This window comes from Lithobates pipiens, unplaced genomic scaffold, assembly GCF_037356315.1.
Source record: "Lithobates pipiens isolate NorthernLeopardFrog02 unplaced genomic scaffold, aLitPip1_a1.2 Scaffold_8, whole genome shotgun sequence".
NCBI lineage: Eukaryota > Metazoa > Chordata > Amphibia > Anura > Ranidae > Lithobates > Lithobates pipiens.
In genome coordinates this window covers 599254240-599275109 of record NW_027507903.1, presented here as the reverse complement: position 1 = coordinate 599275109, position 20870 = coordinate 599254240, and the positions used below count along the sequence as shown (strand labels likewise).

Genomic DNA, 20870 nt, shown 5'->3' with positions numbered 1-20870 from the left:
AGCTCGTGGCTATTCTAAAAAAACATTAAAAATAGCATACAAAAAAGCCAAGGCCAGACCTAGACGTGACCTCCTTGTCAAAACACGGGCTATTCAACGTCCCCCCTTTACGCATCATTACTACATATTGCCAACAGTATCAGCAGATAAAAAACATATTATCTAAATATTGGCAGATACTTACCACAGACAATTGTCTTGTACCCTTTGTACTTACACAGCCGCTTTTTACATACAGGAGAGCTCCATCTATACGCGACAAACTTGTCAAGAGTGAATACTCTATAAATACTTTTAACACTACCAAATTCAGAGGCATCTTCCAGTGTGGGAGCTGTGGATATTGCAAATATATGGACACCACAAAAAAAGTTGTCCTACCCAACGGACATCCTTTTCATCCACATCGTTACGTTAACTGTCGCACGATTGGAGTAGTTTATCTCCTGTCATGCGAATGCTGCTGTTACTATGTAGGTAAAACTAAGCTATCATTTTGGAAATGCATTTATCGTCATACTATTAGTATTAACACAAAAGATCCTGATTTTCCTACGGCGCACCATTCCCGTCTAGTTCATCCTGACCATACTCCTAAAATGCGTTTTTTGGCTTTAGACCACATTCCCCCCAGCTCCAGAGGTGGCGACTATAATAAATTGTTATTACAGAGTGAACTGAGGTGGATATTCCACCTCAATGCTACTTCACCCCCTGGCCTCAACGAGGCGTTTAATTTTAAGCCCTTCCTTGACAGCTTCCAATCCGGGGCCTGTGAACTTGACTTATAATTTTTTGCCTTTCTCCGTTCAGTATTATATTTTGCCTGTTCTATATCATTTTGGTACCACAATGTTATTTTGACCTTTTTGTTTATATCCCACCCTTATCAGATTATAAATTGTTAACCAGCTGTATTCAGCATTATATAATACTATGTTATAGAATGCACTAAAAATATCGGTTATTTTTTCTTTACTGTGTATTTGCTATGATTATATGTTACTGCTATACATTGCTGATAACGTTCTATTTTTTTATTTATTTTTTATTTTAGGATATATTTTTTTTATATCCTTGTGCCCCATCAAGTCTTTATGTCTTTGTATAATTGTTACTTGTCATTCAACACTCAATTGTTATGTCTATATGTCATTTCTGCCTTGATTTTTTTGTTTTATCATACCATCACTACCTCTAATGCCTGCCTGTCATTTTCAGAGATGTACTGTTTTGTTATCAAGCCTGCACTTCCCTTTGTTCACCACCAGGGCTTTATAGGGCCTTTTTCCCTTCCTTTCCTCCTTATATATTTTTTCTATATTTTAGCCTTATTGGGTTGTCCGTTTTTTTTCTGTGTGTTGCCCGGCGCATGGGAGACCCACACGCACCAATGATATTCGTGGGGAGCTTGTGGATCGTTTGCCCGTCCAGCGCAGGAGGTTTCCTGCGCTTTTCCTGTTTGCACTTCACTTTGGAGCGCAGGCAGCCGGGCGTCCCCCGCGTCAGTGACATCATGACACGGGACACGTTCCCGCCCGTTCGCGCCGCCTCGTCAGGGATCTCACCAGACGGACTTGGTGCAGCCAATTGGCGCACCAGTTCGTCTCAAACGGTCTCAGATGTGGAGGCTGCCGATGGCGCCTGCCCACAGCTGATTGTAACTAACCCTGTTGGGTTATTTAAAGGCCTGCATGCATGGCGGTCAGCACGCCGTGGGCTGCACATCGCAAAAGACTGTCTTTATACGCACTCCGCTCTCAGGTTTGCATATTATCCACTATCATACTTCCAGCCTTATACTCTCATACTTAGGCAGGTTTGTGCTGTTGCTAACCATGGTGTACCTCTCTTTTCTTTTTAATAGACTTTTTTGCTGTGTACACTGGCTGTTTGTTTTCTGTTTTGGTTATTTAACCAGACAGATGAGATCCTGTAGCCATAGTATTCCCGGATCGTTCTGCACAGTAATTTGTTCTGCCATTATTTGGCTCATCATTAACATATAACTACGTGCAATCTACAGCCATACCTCATGTTTTGAGCTATATCAGAGTACTTCTACCCCCTCCTGTTGACCATCGGTGTTTGTGTCAGGCTTGTGAGTATATTCATTACCATTAGCATTAATTATCAAGGATGAATCTGTAGAGCTATGCACCTTCACGTTTTTGTCTGTACCTGTACTAATCTAATTACGTTCATATTTTAGACTATGTATACACGAGATGTTTGTTATGCCTAAGAAAAAGGATGGATAGTCCGAAACATGTCGGTATCATTCTCTATACTACATATGTTTCAAGCTTGCTCCAATCCAGTATTGTGAAGTACCTTTTGTATATGTTTGATACATGTTATACAATTTTTTCTCAATAAATAAATATATATATTTTTTAACTACTGACTGGTCCATCTGATTCAACATCCCTAGGGGTATATGCCGTGCCCTGTGCACTAGGCTTTTTTCTTTTGTTATATATTAGACATGCTGCAATCATCACTCTTTGACCCCTGAGAGCATGAAATGCATTGAGCACAGCTAAGAGTGCTGATGTCATGCCACCGCATGGTCTTGCATGTGTCAAGCATCTTTGTGAGTTTTTGAATACTTGTTTTTAATATTTGTTTGCTGAGCCCAGTTTTTTAATAATATACTACACTATATGACCTTTTCTGGCTCCTATGGTGAGCATTTCTTTCACACAGCTGCAATATATGTCTGTTGGCCCTGGAATGTGACAACCTTACCAATGCTATCATCTGAAGTTCTTCCTTAAAGGGACCGCTTCTGGCAACAAGAAGCTGTGATCTATTCCTTTTGGAAATATCACAATGCGTATGTGCTGCCTATAATGTAAGTATGTGGTGTGTTGGTGGTGGTTGCAACTGTGGAGAAGTCTAATATTGGAACAGTGTCTCGCTATGTTCATACATTTTCAATCACGCCGCCCGACGGCCCCGAAAAATAGAAAAAAAAACCTGAGAAACTCCACCTCAATGGGAGGCGTCCTCTGACATTGCATGATGTCTGAAGGAGGCCCGGTCCTCCGGTTACGTCACCTGGTGGCCCGCCCTTAGTTATATAAGAGCTATCATTGCAAAAAGGCTGCAGTCGGCAGGACGTATCCCATCGAGGTGGAGTTTTTCCGGGGGTTTTTTTTTCTGTCCGTCAGCACTGTGATTGAAGATGGAGCTACATTGCAGCACACTTTATTTAAAAGAAGAAAAAAAAAGGAATTGTCAAAAACTGTTTCCTGTAATTTTTTTCTTTTTTTACACTTTTTTTTAGTGAATGCGTAGGGGTACAATGTAATTCTTTTTATTTCAGGGATTATACAAGTATTCCATTAACTGATGCATGGGGTACGGTCTTGCTAGAATTCTCCCTTTGGGGTTGGAAGCTTCCATAGCAAATTAAGGGTCACAGATTTAGTGCTCAGGAAGATAATTGAAGATACATGTAGATGTATTTTGTGGCCTACTTTTATCACATAAGTGATAAGTAGTCATCCAAATTACTTTTCCATATTGCCCAGTATTTTCCATTATTGAATATTAATCTTTTTTTTTTTTAGTCGACTTTGCATTGGCCACCCACATCTTTTCAGTGGGTGGTAATGCTTTTATTCAATTTATCTAATCAGTTTTAATCCATATCTTACTTCTTGTATCAAAATTGGAGTGGAACAATAGGGAAAATAAAAACATCACATATACTGTATGATACAGTCTGCCAGTAGCAACACAGCAGTTCTGTTGTAACATAATTACTGCAGGAAGACCACTGCCAATACTGGCGGCTAGTCCCAGTGTCTTCTGCATGTATGAGGTCCTCTTTATTATATCTCTATATGGTAATATGGATCCACAAACTAGGGACTGCATTGGCACATATATTGCTGTGGAACTGATTTTTTTTTTTTTTTTTTAATAAGCTTAGAAAGTAAGAGCAAGCTATTAAATACTTCTACTCAAAAATATATATTTTCATGCACTAGTTTATGGAGCAAAATATGTATTTTAATAATCAAGTGGCACTAGCCCTCCTAGAACTGTCAGAAGAAGAAATCCAAAATACTTTATTTTTTCATCAAATTTAAACTCTGAACATTCCAGTCAAGTTTGAGTTCATTAGTTCTAAAGTAGACCTATTAGTAGCCTAACAGTATATGTACATCTTTCAAGAAATATGTATTTTGATATAGCTAAATATACAGCAACAGTATTAAAAAAAAACTCTATTACAGCAATCATGCTGGTCAGTGTAGCACCTGGAGGGGACTTTGCAAAAGGCTGATCTGGATTTCACTGATGGATATTTTCTTTGACAGTGTGAAAAGTGGCAGAGAAAGCTAATTTTGTGATGAAATCCAATTACAAATAATACAAAAACACTTAAAAATGATTTATTTTTATTTTTTGTATTTCAAATATATAAAAAATATATAACAGCAATAGATAAAAATATCTACACAATAAATATTGAGTGACCAACAAATCAGCAAATATTTTATTTAAAGGAAAACATTGACTTTCCAAAAAAGCACAATATACTCTGAATATGGCTAAAATGTCATTGGTTGTTAAGGGTGTGGAGGCTCCGCTCCTTAACAACCAATAATTCACGGAATTCTTTTCTTTACATTTCAGCTGTTAGTGGGGAAATCCTGCTGACAGCTGAAAAAAAAGAAGCCAGAAAGTATCGGTTTTGGGTATTTGTACATTTGCACGAGTACTGCTACCCGTGCAAATGCCTAGTATCGGCATCAATACCGATACTGGTATCTGTATTAGTGCAACCCTAGTTTGTTCACTTTTTCACAAAACATGAAAAGGTGAACCATTTCACAACACCTTCCCCACACCCCTGGTCCTTGCTACACTTAACTCCTTGGATTATTAACTTTCACTGCCAACTCCAGCTAAATGTGGCAGTGTGGGTATTTGAAAGCCAAGCTCTTCTGCACCCTTCTTTTTTCCAGGACGCTGTACTGAAACAAAGAGGGCTCAAAGGGATTATCATTGTCAGTGCAGTCATCTTCCGGAATTGATCAATGTCCACCCATCATTGCGAAAATTATGATGCTACACAACCTCCAGGCTATGTACTACAATTTCTGGTGCTTGAACTACTACACCAGCTGGCATGGGTGGCAGAAGATAATCATCAAAGGAGGTAACTACAGCAAGTACTGGGGGTGCTGGGAGGTGTAGTAAGTTAATTCACTTTTTCATTTCTAGTAAAAAGGTGAACTAACCCTTTAAGGGATGCAGATTGTTTAGGTGGTTGTAATGAAAGCAGACCCTCCTGCTCAGATATCAACCTGAAAGGAGAAGTTGTGAAACCAACTTCCATTTCTTTAAAACAGAAAAAGATATGACTATTCAAAAAAAGGGCAGATAAAATCCATGCAATGCACATATTTTACCTAAAGGAGATTGCCTTTTTTCAACTTATATTACACTGTAATGCTTAAATACAATGCTGGTAATAAAATACATTACAAAGTTAATAAATCGCTTAATACATTAATAATTTAACTAATTAACAAATAAGTTAATAAATATTCATAAATAAATTGTTAAAAATGTTTAACTTTTTTACCTATGTACAACCTTTATAATAATTTTTTTAAATATGTTAGTAAACAGTCAGTTGTTTTTGTTTTGTTTTTTTAATACTTATACTGTACTGAGTAGGTATTTTTAGGTACCTCATCAATTATTATATATTACTACCAAATATAAAATTCATAAACATTCGGTTTTTTTATCCTCCTTTTTGCATATTGCTCTTATATAAGCATGTGAAATAACAAAGTTTGTAATTGGAGGTTCTCCACTCCATTCTTCTCCACTGTCCAATAAAAGAACATCTAAAGCCAAAACTTTTTTTTACATTTTTGATAGAATAGGGAAGGACAGTTTTTTTTTTTTTTGCCATTTGTGTTTTCTTCCCTTTAATTGTTTCCTATGAGACACAACAGAAATTGAATGGAGATCTCCCCAAAGTAATCAAGATCTTCTCCAAAACAGTGTCACTATCATAAATGCCTCTATTGGAAGATTAACCCTCCTTTCACTAACACTTGCTTTCAGTCCCAGTGACAATTGTCCCTAGGAAAAATAAAGAGGGTGACCCTACAAGAGACATAAAACATTTTTACCTTTAGATATACTTTAGGCAAGAAAGAAAAAATCACAGTAACTTAACAGGGCATATTTTTGATATGCGCTGAATATTGGATTAGTACCTAAAGGAACATTTATTTATTATTATTATTATTATTATTATTATTATTATTATTTCTTGAACAAGAACTCTTCATCCAATATTCAGGATATTTTGATACCAAGGCTTAGCAATGATGTCAGGGGATGAAATTCTCGTGGTATAGGCTAGTTATTCAGTCGGGGTCTTGGAGTAACCATCTGTAAAACAAAAAAATACTAATGTTCAGTGAAAAAAATTTTTTATCCAGGTTTTCATTATTAATGTTCTATCAAATTAACATTTCTGGCCATTTCTGTGAACTTCAGGCAAATAACTACATACACAAAATACATAGATAGGAACTGTTTACTTGCTCTGCCCACTGAGTCCTTAAATTTATACGGTTCTGCCAGCACAGCTAGGTTGGTTACCTGACTTTTCTCTGCTGCAGGTAAGTAGCATAGCTAGGTCACCTCCCCAACCTGTGATTGACAGTGAAAGAGCAACAGCAACAGAATGATGCGCTCATCTCTCTCCTTCTATCAACATGTTCCTTGTCAGCCTTTAGTCCTGGGGTTTTTGCAAGGAGACCTGAGTCATGTGCCCCTAACCTAGTAACACCTCTATGCAATGTCAAGAGAGATACTCCAAGAATCAGTTTATAGTTCAAACTACCAAAAACAGAATGCTTAGGTTTTGGTGGATCAACGGTTCTTTATAGGGTTCTCATGGCTTTCGTTGGCACAATTTGGAAAATGTGTCCTCACTTTCTGTCTCAAAGACATCAGACTAAAACCTACAATCTACAACAACCAACAAGGATATGTTACTTTCTTATATTATAAGCTGCAGCAACTTTTCCAATATATTTTTAAGGTCCAATACAGGGGGCTTCATTGAACAGGCTGGCCCCTAAATCATTTGTGCCAAATAGTCTTCTGGACTTGTGGCTATGCACTCTGTGGTAGGACTACCATGTATTCTACTATCAGGAAAGGGACAGAAGGCAAGATGCATGGTTATGTAGAAATTGTTGACTGTTTCAGAATACACTGGTGTGCACAGCCTATTGCATTCGGGTGTGCACCCCAATGCTCAAACACGTGTGTGTGTGTGTGTGTGTGTGTGCATATACTGAGGCTGTCAGTAGAGCAGTGGACTGTGTCAGTAGGGTAGAGATTGGTGTCAATAGGGCAGTGGATAGTGTCTGTAGCTTTTATTTTTTTATCATTTTATTTTTATAAATATAGTTTTTAATTTGATGTATTAAATTATTTTTAAGGGGGCTTTGGTCGAATATCAGGGGTCTAAAGAGCGGGAATCAGCCCATACAGGGTGTGCAGGCACATCTGGCACACCCTGTACGCACACCCTAACATTGTCATCAAGTGCAGTTTGATATTATGCAAAATGGATAGCTGACTTGATGACAGTTGTTATGAGGTATTTCTCCTGAAATAATGTATTTGGTTTACAGCAAATGTGTCTACTGTTACTGTGACCAAGTAGTAATCAACACATTGCTTAAGAAGGTCTAGCCTTTGCTTGTATGTTCAATGGCAAACTGTAATTTTCCTCTAATGTTATTTTTGGACAGCAAAGGCGTTATCTTGACAGGGCTTTCATACAGGTTAGCATCAAACTGTCAGCTCTTGGGCTGAATTTGCTGGGCCAACCAGCCCTGGATAAATTAGCAGCTCAGCTATTTTAAATCTACTCCAATACTTTTCCTTACACTAATTAATTTGAAATAATTTGCTGTTCTTTTTTAAATCCCTTTCTAGACTCATAGACATCTATAAATTTCACCCTCAGAGTGGTAAAAATAGGTAACTGCTATGGTTGTCTAGCGGTGGCAGGGGGCCCATTAGGGAGGTGTAGTGTAAGAGAGCTCACTGTAGATCACACAGGACCATCAAGATTCTTTTTTCTGTTTCCCTGTAAGTCTACAGTGTAGATTTATTGCCACAAAAACTTCTATCAGTTCTGGGACAAGGTCATCCAGAGTCCAGGGCAAACATGCCAAATTGCCCCTAAGATGTATGAGCATTATGTGTCAGCAAAAATACCCTCACCCCCCCCCCCCCAACAAAATTGAGCACTCATCTGCATACCTAGGCATAAATACCCCCTTCTCCCAATAAAAATCTGCCCCCTACTAAAATCACCTTCCCAGCATGAACTTTTGTCCCAGGCCTGACTTTTACTATAGCCCAGCCAAAACAGTTTTTTGTTTTGTATTGACTAATAGAACATGTTTGTTCAGCACTCACTAGGTGGGCTGAGAACTTGCACTGAGTTTCCGACGCCTGATGTGCTGAAAAAGACTGGACAGCTACTGAGAAAATCTAGCTGGAGAACAATGGTTAAAAGTTAATTCCCTGCACTACTGCTCTTACTTGACAAATGAGCCATTGGTCCCTAGTTGTGTACTGGTTATGTTAACAGATCTCCTACCACATGTCTTTGAATTAAGATCGATGAGTTTTGTCACAGTTGGCACTGCCAACCACCATTGGTAAACTCACCTTTAAATATGGGTTTACACTCCCCAACGAAGGATAAAAGCTTCCTGACCCAGAACTTTGAGATCCTGACCCAGGTCCAGCCGAGGTAAGGACAATAGATGCAACGTCATTTTCAGTAGGCCTCTCCAAAATGTAGTTGACAGGAGCAGTTTTTTCATCTTTGTTGTAGATGGGTAAAGGATCCTTATTCTCATACTCGCTTTGATGCCATTCTCCCTCCATATCTGTCAACCTGTGGCAAAAACACACACAAAATAAAATAAAGAGATTCTGTCTCTAAAATTAAAAGTTACAATATGAGTCTCCCTGCAAAGAAAATATTGAATACTCCCTGTCTACAGCACTGATCTCTGCAGTAGGGAAGAGATACTTGCAGACAGAGACATAGTAGAGCTCACAATTAGAACAGAAGGAATCAATCAGCGGTGTGATGTCTCTTATAACTGAGGTTTTTTTTTATAAAATAGGGAAAAATAAAAGTGGTTGTACGAACTGAAGTTTTGTTCTACCTTCATGCATTCCATGCATGAAGGTAAAAAACCTTTTTGTCTCCTGTTCCCCCCACAGTCCCTCCCTTATACTCACCCAACCCCCCTCTCGATCGAACTATGTGCACAGGAGCCACAGCAGTTGGAGCCATTGGATCCCACTGCTGTCAATCACAGCCAACGAGCCAATGAGGAGAGAGTGGGGGGCAGGGCTGAAGAGTGGCTCTATGTGTCTTATGGATGCACCATTCCCCCCCCCCCCCCCCCCCCACGGCAAACAGCTTACTATTGGGGGTACTGGTCAAGTGCAGGAGACAAGAGTGCCAGTAGAAGAAGCAGAGGATCGGGGCTGCTCTGCGCAAAACCAATGCACAGAGAATGCAAGTATAACATGTTTGTTAATAAAAGAAAAAAAACTTTAGAATCACTTTTAAACCTCTGAAAGTTTTTTTTTTTGCAATATCTTTGACCATTGAGAGATTGCCTTTCATTTACATAGAGTGTGCAAAAATTAATAAATAGATGACAGAGATCCTACCCTTTCTACACTTTATCCAAAAATAAAAGTAGAAAAAAAAACTCTTTAAATATATATGTATGAGTATATAATCTCGTACTGTAATTTTTCTGAGAATTTTAGGCGCTATCAGTTTGACAGCCAATATCTTGATCTGTCTGACTGCTATATTCTGTACTGTACTAAAAGATAATTACGTTAGAATATGTTCTTTTCATTGAACTAGTCACAGTCTATGTAACCGTTTATTGTGTCAACATCACCACCTTGTGGCCTTTTTCCACACAGTCTGATAAACAAAGGAAAGCTGTACAGAAAGTGATGGGAATGGTAAACCCTGATAAAGAACTGGCATGATTTTTTTTAGTAGAATCTCATGCAAAAAAATAAATAAAAAAGAATGGGGTTCCCCCAAAAAATAGTACCAAACCAATACTCAGGGATGTAGCTTGACTGGTCAAGAAAGGAAGAGGTCGCAAGTGTGCATCTCCCCTCCCTTACCGTACCAGACCACATACTTTCAACATGGGGATGGGGACAAGAGCCTTATTACCACATCCTTGGCCCAGTGGATGTTGGGGTCTGTTGGGGGATATTATCGGAATTTGGATACCTCCTTTAAAATAAGGGGGATATCTGACCCCATTGTGAAAGACTGTGGGATACATAGTACCCCTTGTTACTCATCACACAAAAAAGTAAATAGCAAAAGAAACCCAAATCGTTAAATAAAAATGTAAAAAAAAATTAAAATGTAATGTCTATCACATTGTCCAGCACTGAAGACCCATCATCAATCACCATCATACTGTAATCAATGATTTGTGAACATGAACATGGTGATCCACGCTGTGACAACCCCTTTGCACCAAACGCTTAAATGTAAGTTTCCTGACCGTTTCCTAAAAACCCACAATATGGCTAGGGATGCTGGCTGACATCATCAACCCCATATAGTGATGACCATATGGGGTCAGCAGGATTCCTGACAAACATAAGCATGATTGAATTTAGCAGCAACAGTTTTTTCTTTTTAAGTATCACTATTGCAGGTGCATATTCTACAGGTGTGCCCGTCTATTTCACATGCATATTTGGCCATCCCTCAAACATGTTATTTGTATATTTTTGTTGACCTTTAAACCTTTACAAAAGAACAAAAAAGTTCCATTCCTCACTGAACTGTCATTTTAAATATCATATAAGTTTCACATAGTAAACTTAGTGCATGTGGTCATTTTAGGTCAAAGATGTAATGAGCATCCCTACCCCATTGTAAATGTGCATCTGTAGGGTGGAGGATTGCCCAGATGAGTCAGACTGGGTCAGCACTGACAGCTTACATCCAGATTCAGCCAGTTTGCACTGAATCCAAGTGCAAACTTAATTATAATAAATAACAGTTTAGACTGTTGATCCTAGGAGAATCCAATTATCTTAGAACAGTGGTCTCCAAACTGCGGCCCTTTGCATGCTTTTATCCAGCCCTTGGGGCACTGTTTCTTCCAATAATACCAATAATGGAGCATCATTTTCCCCAGTGATGCCAAATAAGGGGCACAATTCCTCCCAACGATACCAATGATGGGACACAATTCCTCCTAATGACACCAACAATGGGGTCCAATAACATCAATCATGGGGCACAATTCCTCCCACTAACACCAAAGATGGGGCACAATTACTCCCTCTGAAACAAACTATGGGGCATTATTTTTTTCCCACTGATGTCTGGAACTTTTCTACTCCCAATGGCCACAGTCCGGCTTTCCTAAAGTCTGAAGGACAGTAACCTGGCCCTTTGTTTAGACAGTTTGGAGACCCCTGCCTTAGAAGATCAAGAAGGATTTTTTTTCTGATCCCCTTTTATTTAATCTGACTAAATATTTTTCTATTTTTGATAGACTGACCATTTTACTCATTGTTCTCCTTACCGTAACTTGTCAGAAGCATGTCCTCTTCGGCGCAAACATACAGACAGGATTATGATAATGATAAGAATGACAGCAAGGCCAGCAACCACCCCGCCGATGACACCGGCTTTACTGACAGCCATCTGGCATTGTTCTCCTGTATACCAGAACTGGCTTGACGTCTCACAACTGGGGGAAAACAAGGGTAGAAACTTTTAAAAGAAACTTTGGCTTACACAACATAAGTTTCAACAAGCACATTGTCTTTATATTGTAAATGTCAGTAATATAAAGTACACAAAACACATTAACAAGTTGGAGAACCACATAATAATACACTTTTTTTTTTTAACAGGGCACTTATTTTGGGCCAATGGCTTATATCTACATGCAACTATGCTGCAGGCACTAACAAACTGTACCATAGTCTAGGGTTAAGAAAGCCATAGAACACATTCCTAGGAGGTTGCACGATAAGTGGCAGTGGCCAGGGAATGGGCCAGAGAGCAGGCTGGGGGTTGGCCGCATCAAAGGCAGCTGGGAGAGGATCAAGATGGCACCCGCACAGTGGATCACAGCAGGACAAGACTGGATTTGATGTCTGGTTGAGTGCGTTTTTAAAAAAAATAACCCAAAAATGCAGATAAGAGGGAAAAACATGGGGTGGGAGAGATAAATACCACTTTAATACTAATACTGACTATCAGATAAAATCACAGTTAAAAAATCCAACTGCACTGCTGTTTGACACAACTCCTTTGTTTTTATCTCTAAGTGAGTTCCCCCTGAAACTCCATTCTCTAGTTTCCCTTTTCCTTCACTTCCCCACTGTTACATTCAGCCTCTGGTAACAAAGAAAATATCTGGTACTCCGCTGTATAGGGAAGCATGTGATTCCTTATGTGTGATTGGCCCAACGCTGTCACATGGGGGCTAGGAGTCTGTAAGCTCTGACTATAGGTATCTGGGGCTTCCACCAAGTTGTATTTGGACAACCAGGGGAGAGGAAGATTGGAAGAGGGTGAAAGGTAAACATGTGTTGCCTATAAAAAAATAAAGTGAAGCTGTTCCTGCAAGGGCATGACATTGATTCACTCCAATGTTAATTATTAATCATAAATATTATTAATTATAAATGTATTTCATAATAATAATACTAAAATAATACGTATTATTAATATTATTATTACTAAAATGCTGTTGAAGAAATCTCTCATATGAAGACAGGAAGAGGCAAAGGTAAGAAAAAACAAAAACAAAAAAAACTTACTAGCACTTTGGTCCTTTGTTGTTCACCAGACATTGCCCCATGTTACAGGCTATGGATTGTTGGTTAGTATTACTACAGTTGGTCACACACAGAAATTCAGCGCTGGGGGATATAACGCCATAAAAATACTGATGGAATTCCTCAGGAATTGTATCCACCGATGAACACAGGCCTATAAAATAAGACAAATTATATTTTTTAAAGAATGAAAGCCGAAGATTAATATACATATACAATTGTGTGAAAAAGTATTTGTCCCCTTTGTGATTTTTTTTGTACATTTGTCACACTTAAATGACTCAGATCATCAAACTAATTTTATTATTAAACAAAGATAACCCGAGTAAATACAAAATGCAGTTTAAAATTATGGTTTAATTTATTAAGGCAAAAAATCTGTTCAAACCTGCCTGGCTTTATGTGAAAAAGTAATTGCTCCCTAAACCTAATAACTAGTTGTGCCATCCTTGGCGGCAACAACTACAATCAAGCATTTGCGTTAACTGACAATGAGTCTTTCACATTGCTGTGGATCAATTTTGGCCCACTCTTCTTTGCAGAATTGTTTTAATTCAGCCACATTGGAGAGTTTTCCAGCGTGAATGGCCTGTGTAAAGTCATGATACAGCACCTCATTGGATTTAAGTCCGGGCTTTGACTAGGCCACACAAAAATCTAAATATTGCTTTGTTTGAATCATTTGGAGGTGGACTTGCTGTTGTGTTTTGGATCATCGTCCTGTTGCATAACCCAAGTGTACTTGAGCTTGAGGTCATGAACTTATGGTTGGAGATTCTCCTTTAGGATTTTCTGGTAGAGCTCAGAATTCATGGTTCCATCAGTTATGGTAAGTCGTTCAGGTCCTGAAGCTGAAAAGCAGCCCCAGACCATCATGCTATTGCTACCAAGTCTGACTGTTGGTATGATGTTCTTGTTATAAAATACGGTGTTATTTTTATGCACGCCTTCCCAAAAGTAAAAGTGTGTTCTTCTTTAACTGGTCTTTGTGTTCCTTTATAGTTCCCTTGGATCCTACACCCAGACTGTTTTTGGGGCCTTGACTTTTGCCCAGGTCCTTATAAACCACACCCATTATAACACTCATTTTAACCCATTTCATTTAAATTATTTATGAGAGGAGGTAGGGGCTTAATCTCAACTTGAATGGTCATCAAATTCCTTTTTACATGGGTACTGAAGGTATCATAAGCCAGCTTTACTTCTGAAAGGTTGTTATTTCAGATATGTTGTAGTGCAGGTCAGATTTTCTTAATATGTAAGGCATGTATAACATTCAGTATTTGTAAGGTGTGGGTATTAATAAATAAAATTTCACATGGGCAGTCCATCAAGCTCATTTACTGTACTCTGTTCTACTCTGAGGCAGAATAGAATTACCTGATACATCAATGTCTTGACTATTAACTGTTGTTTTGCTTGAATTGAAGCACAAAATTCCTGAAATATGAGAGAGAAAGTTTTAGATTAGTTTCACATTTCCTTGATTTTCTTCAACAGTGAGACGTAGATTCTTCCAATCCTCAAACTAATTCAAAATATAAGGCATTTTATTATATCACTATCAGTAGTATAGCATTTTCTTGCTAGAAGCATATGAGCTGGTGTCTTTTGATTATAACAACTTGAGGGCCAGGGAGAAAGTTCTGGTGCTTGGTGACTGGTATGGCACTGTCATTTCTGGTTGTGAAGGAGTCCTGATGCTTAGTGACTGGCTCATAACTGTCACATGGGATGGGGAGAAAGTCCTGACGCTTGTTGTCTAGTCTAGCGCTGTTACATGGGGCAGTCCTTGGCCTTGTTAAGCCGCAAGCCATAGCTTGGAGCTTGCACAGGGCTTTCTCTGATTACTTCTGGCTGAGCAGTGTAGCAGGGGTGAAAAAGGAATGCAAGTGTGGCCTAGTTCTGCATGGACAAAGCATGGGTTTTATTTTAGTTACATTTGAAATCAACTATTTCAATTGTCATATTCTACAAAGAATAAAAACCCTGATGTATGCATATAATTATTCTGTATAATAAACTCACCTTCTGTTAATATGTCTGATGTGCAGTTCACATCCTTCAGAGATTGATTAACTGTGTTCACAGCCTGTTTGTATTGCTCCTCTATTTGCTGGGAATCCACCGTCAAGTATACCTCATGATCAACACGTATACTTCCCTTACTGTGAATATAAACATTAACAAATAATTTAAAAAAAGATATATATACACAGCACCACATATCTGATTACTTATTAGAGGTATACACCTGATCAATGTATATCAATATATATATATATCAATATATATCAATATATATCAATATATATATATATATATATATATATCAATATACATATATATATATATATATATATATATATATATATATATATATATATATATATATATATATATATATATATATATATATATATATATATAGATATATATATATAGATATATATAGATATATATATATATATAGATTTATATATAGATATATATATATAGATATATATAGATATATATATATATAGATATATATAGATATATATATATATATATAGATTTATATATAGATATATATATATAGATATATATAGATATATATATATATAGATAAATGTATATATACATAAACAGGTGAGATGAACAGAACCATCAGTTGACCTCTTAGTGCAATGCAATCAGGCAGCCCAAACGCCATATATAGAAAAATATTAAGAACTGAGTCCAGGATTGGTGTACTTAATATTTATTAAAAATCCAAACAAAAAATTACAAGTATACAAAACGTTTCATCTGCAACAGTTTTGGGCTAAACCGCCTTCCTCAGGCAGAAATTAAGCAATTTCTTATATGTTCCTGCCTGAGAAAAGGCGTTAAATACTTTAGCCCGAAACTGTTGTAAATGGAACATTTTATATGTTTGTAATTTTTTGCTTGGATTTTTATTTGGATTTTTAATAAATATTAAGTGCACCATACAGTACAAACCTTTGTACCTATCCTAATTAAAAGTACCATTGTTCAGCAAGATTGTGTAGTAGGCACTTTTTGTTCTCTAGATTTGTATGGAAAATCTAAAATGAGTTTTCTTACCTAATAGAGGATATTTTGACTTCCTGAAAATTGAGGACCTTGGTTTTATAGAAATTATTCATCTGTAAAAAACAAGAAACACATTAACTTAATATATTGTAAAAACAGCTACCTTTCTCCTATACATGTCTAACATTCAAGAGTATCTAATCCAAAAAGTTGAAAAACAAACTTGCTTCCTTTATGTTAAATCAAATTTTTGCCTCCTCTTTCAAAATATTGTTCATGAAATCCTCCCAACCCATAATCTGTTTATTAACACTTGACAGAATGGTGACCAGTGCTGAGGATGTTTAATAAATGCCCTTACCAACACTTGATACTGCTACTGGCTCCCAATCAGTGACAGCCTTGTTCCCTGCTGGCAATCGGGAATCAGTTAAAGGGGTTAATTTACTATGTAAAACTGGGTGGTGCAAAAACTGTTGCAGCTGTGTATGGTAGCCAATCAGCTTCTAACAGCTGGTTCAAGTAAGTTTTGACTAAAAAGAACAAAGCCAATTGGAACGACGGCCATAGGGGATGCATAGGCACCGCCCCCCTTCTATGCACCTGGCCCCATAATCTACATGCAGAGCGATGGACGCATGGATTTCAATAGGAGTTTTTTTAATTTAGAAGCACATGATTAGAGCCCGAGGCTCTAATTGGCCATCAAAAATAGGTGGGCTCGTGGTGTACAGAGCACTGCACCCTGAGCCCACCCAGTTGTGTGACAGTAGCGATATTAATATTCGCTAATGTCTGTTTCTCCTCCTGGCCAATCAGGAATTGGCTCCTGAGATCCCATTGGGAGTCCAAAGACCGGACTGGCTGGGAGGAGAAGACGGAGGGGGTACATGGGATCCGGGACACAGAGGAGGGAAGCCACCACCAGATGGTTTCAAACGTGGATGGAGGGAAGCTCCCTGCACTGATCAGTCCGGTCAATCTGTCTGCTGAGCTGTGACCACAGTATCATATGGTAAGTCGGGGGGTGGGGGGTGCATGGTGGTGGGCTGGAGCGATGGGAGGGGGTCCGTGGTCAAATAAAAGTTTTTAGTCTATGTATGATGAACACAGCCTCCTTCTGGTGGCAGTGTTCATCTGCAGTGCCTTCTGTTAATCAGAATCAGTTGCAGTTTTAAAAATAATTTATTAAAAAATAAGTAAAAAAAATGTGCCTTTTTTTCTTTTACATTTTTGTGTATTTGTCAGTCTACAGTAGAAACAAGGGAGTTCATGTTTCTTTAGAACAGTGTGCCAAATAAAAATCTTACAAACAAACAATATTCAATTTAGGCATTCTATTTGTCGTAGGATTTGATCTCTGTAATTCGAGATCCACTTCATATAGTAAGAGGACTCTCTTTCCACATAAGGAGCACTTTGAAGTGAAAATGTCCTTAGGCACTGAGCACTTTGTCACTATTTATTCCACATGGACTGTTATTTAAACATATGTGCTTTTTGGTGGACTTTAATATATTGTTTGTATGATATTGCACATTATAATTCATCAAATATTACTTATTGGTATATTTGCACTTGCACTTTTTGTATATGTTTCCTAGGTTTCTATTCATTTATAGGTGTTCTTATATGCATTAATTTGAACTTGCTGGTTTGTATTGTTGCATGCATAATTTCAGTGTTGATGTATGCATATGTTGTCTTACATTTGCGCTTATTTTCAGAATAGTCATTTGTTTTTAAGATTTATACATTTGAGATGTTTTCACAATATTACTATGTTAATTGACACAAGCTGGCCTGAACATCTTGGAATTAATGTCATCTGGCAAACACAGAGTTAATGCAATTATTTTTGCCTGTTGATCATTCTAGATTTGCCTTTCTGGGATAGGGTGACAAGGCTTGCTCCCTCTCTCACTGTAGGAGCTGTGTTGCTATTCTATGAAGCATGCACCTATTTTGAACTATAGGTGGATCTGCAAATGTATTGCCTGCCTACAGAGAACATGGTGGTGGAGTAAAGTATTGCAGCATGTGAAAGTCTAGTGCTGCCTGCTTTTTTTTTTTTTACTGCAAAAGCTCATTCAGTATATGTAAATGCAAACAAACTTCTCTTGTTTGGTCTGTAAAATTTACCCATGCAAGCATTTTCTTATATCTGTTCAATGAGTTCTCACTGTGAAGTACAGAACAACCCCCCCTCCTTCTGTTATGTAGATGATGAAATGTTTTGTAGTCCTGATACACTTCTTGCCCTAGGGTGACAACATTGATCTTCCATAGATATAGTAATATAGTACAGTGACCATTGTCACCCTAGGACAGAGAGTGATAGTGGCAGGATCACCAGTTGGAAATAAAAAGAAAAAAAAATCCTGGGAAAAAAGAATACTAATACCCCCACTACATGTAAGAACTGGTAAGACAAAATATATATTTTGGTCTTGGGTTTAGATACACATTAACAGTAAACCATAGATGTACCTGGTCTGTGAATCTGGTTACAAAGCTGATATATACGCTGGTGTCCTTGTTTTGTAGGTCCTCTGTAAACTCTTCATTCGCAACATAGACTGTCACCACCACTTTAATGAGAACTTTATCTGTGATGAGATATTATTAAAATGTTGTTATATTATTACCATCTATCAACCTTATCGATGCACAAACAAACATAACTGTGTAATAATACTAACAACATGATTTTGTGTATGTGTTTTAATGCTAAACTTTCTTCTGTGTTCATACTATACATTCAGAATAAGATTAATAACCAATCATTTTTATGACGCCAATAAAATTATACATGAATTCTTTAGGTAACTAATTGAATATTGGATCACTATTTTTTTTTTTTTTATTTATTAAGCACTTTGTACACAATTTAATTGTATTTATATACAGTACAATGTTTTTTTTTTTTTTAGATTTTTGAGTTTTGGATAAAATACAGAATTAACAAAGCCCCTAGCAGGTCTGTGCCTTGTTGCAGAGATTACCCTTCACTTATGGTCCCGGAGATAAAATAGAGCAAATGTAAAAAAAAAGAAAAAGAAAAAAAAAGCAAATCTGTGAGTGAGCTCAATTTCTGTCGTAGGCATTGTTGGAAAGGGTATTCTCAATGGAGGATTTCAGAGCTGAGGATGAGGGGTTGCCCCTCGAAATGCATTAGTCGGCTTGTACTAATTGTAGTTAGCCATAGAGGCCTTTCTATAAACAGTGTGATGCTACAACCCATCAAACTTACAAAAGATGTAAGAGAGCTACATAAACGCCCAGACTGCAACCGCATAAATTGTTACAGGAACATCCAAAACAAAAAAGTTGGCATCATCGTGTTAATGTTTTTTATTAAGGATCCTACAGACAGAGAAAGTTGACGCTTCAGCCTGGGTGGACTAAGGGCCACATTCTCTGTCATTAGGAATATAAGTTCCTTTTGGACCTTTAATAAAGAAGGTTTTAAGAGCATTAACACATGCAGGTTATGAAGATGTGAAGATTCCCTGTCTTCAGGGTATGATGGTTATATATCTTGGGGCTGATTCGATGGACCACTTGTTTTTTTTTTCTGACATTACTCTTCTATGTTTCTTTGTCTGTGATTTTAATACTTTTGTGAGAATTTTTGAGGAGTTAATTAATAAAGTGGTGTCAAAGGTGCTGCACAATGTTGTTGTGTTCTCTTTTATTGTCATTATAGCAAAACAAAAAAAAAAGGTTCTAACTCTTCTCCAAGCTATCCAACAATATAAAAGCTATCCAACAATATAAAAAAGGTTTTCCCTTCATAATTTTACAGCACCCTGATGGCCCATCCCAGTGGTCATTAGAGACACAGTATAATTTCGCTGGGTTTGAAAAAGGCGTATACAGTACTAAATCTATAAAGCATCTCTATGTAAGGTGAAACTAATTTTTTGGTTGCCTTGGGGGAAACTGGGGAAATAGGACATCGGATAAGTGATTAAACTGGCTGATTAAACTTCAGTTTTATACAAATTATAAAAGAAGAGATAAAAAAAATACAGTCAGTACACATATCTAAATAGACAATTCATAGATATCCCCTGTACACATACCTGTCTTTACTTCATTCACAATAAATTCACATACAGAGCCGAAGAAGGCGGTGGTACACACACACTGTCTGCCATTGAAATAACCACCATTCTTACAGGATGTGCCTGTAATATAAACAGAGATCTAATATTACAGAATGTACATTATAATTGTATAACTGTAAGATATATTTATAGGATGCATTTTAAGAGGAATCCAAAAAACATTAGGGGTTGATTTACTAAAACTGGGTAGTGCAGAATTAATCGGGTGCAGCTCTGCATCGAAACAGCTACCAAGCTTTTTGCATCAAAGCTTAATTGAACAAGCTAAAGTTAGAAGCTGATCAGCTACTATGCACAGAAAAACTAGATTTTGCATTCTCCAGTTTTAGTAAATCAAACACTATGTTTTATATTAAAGTATATCTAAAGCATTTTTATATTTTGAATAGGCAGGGAATACTAAAAATAGCCTGCCTCAACCAGGGTTCAACCCTGGTAATGTTTCAGAGGTTTCTTAGGGTGCTTTGAGCAATGCCAGATTGGTGTTCCTTATGATGATACTTTCATAGTTCTTGAGTTGACTTTTCTTGTCATGCAGAACTTCTCAAATAAATAACTACTCACACCAATGATATTTTTAGATATCTGTGGGGGACCTTATTCTCAGCAGAGTAAGGAACATTCCTCCCATTGACTACCGATGTAAGGGTGGAACATCTACCTCTAACCGCCAGTGTAAGAGCATCCTTCACTGACCACCAATGTAGGATCACCCTTCTTCACTAACCATTGTTAAAAAAGGTCCAG

At 37.5% G+C, this 20870-nt stretch overlaps 1 protein-coding gene across 2 annotated transcripts in view; it reads right to left on the bottom strand.

Moving 5' to 3' along the window:
- Positions 1-6282: 6282 nt before the first annotated feature.
- Positions 6283-20870, bottom strand: part of LOC143961274 (uncharacterized) — a 102018-nt gene continuing 87430 nt past the window's right edge. Inside the window, exons 13-17 of one of the 2 annotated variants that reach the window (XM_077470524.1) lie at positions 14332-14391; positions 12934-13105; positions 11685-11852; positions 8746-8977; positions 6283-6435 (exon numbers count right to left, since the gene is read on the bottom strand). In XM_077470524.1, the coding sequence (XP_077326650.1) occupies positions 6403-6435; positions 8746-8977; positions 11685-11852; positions 12934-13105; positions 14332-14391 (665 nt within the window). In that variant the 3' untranslated portion in view covers positions 6283-6402. The remainder of the gene's footprint in view (positions 6436-8745; positions 8978-11684; positions 11853-12933; positions 13106-14331; positions 14392-20870) is intronic. The other variant, XM_077470523.1, reaches the window with a different exon arrangement.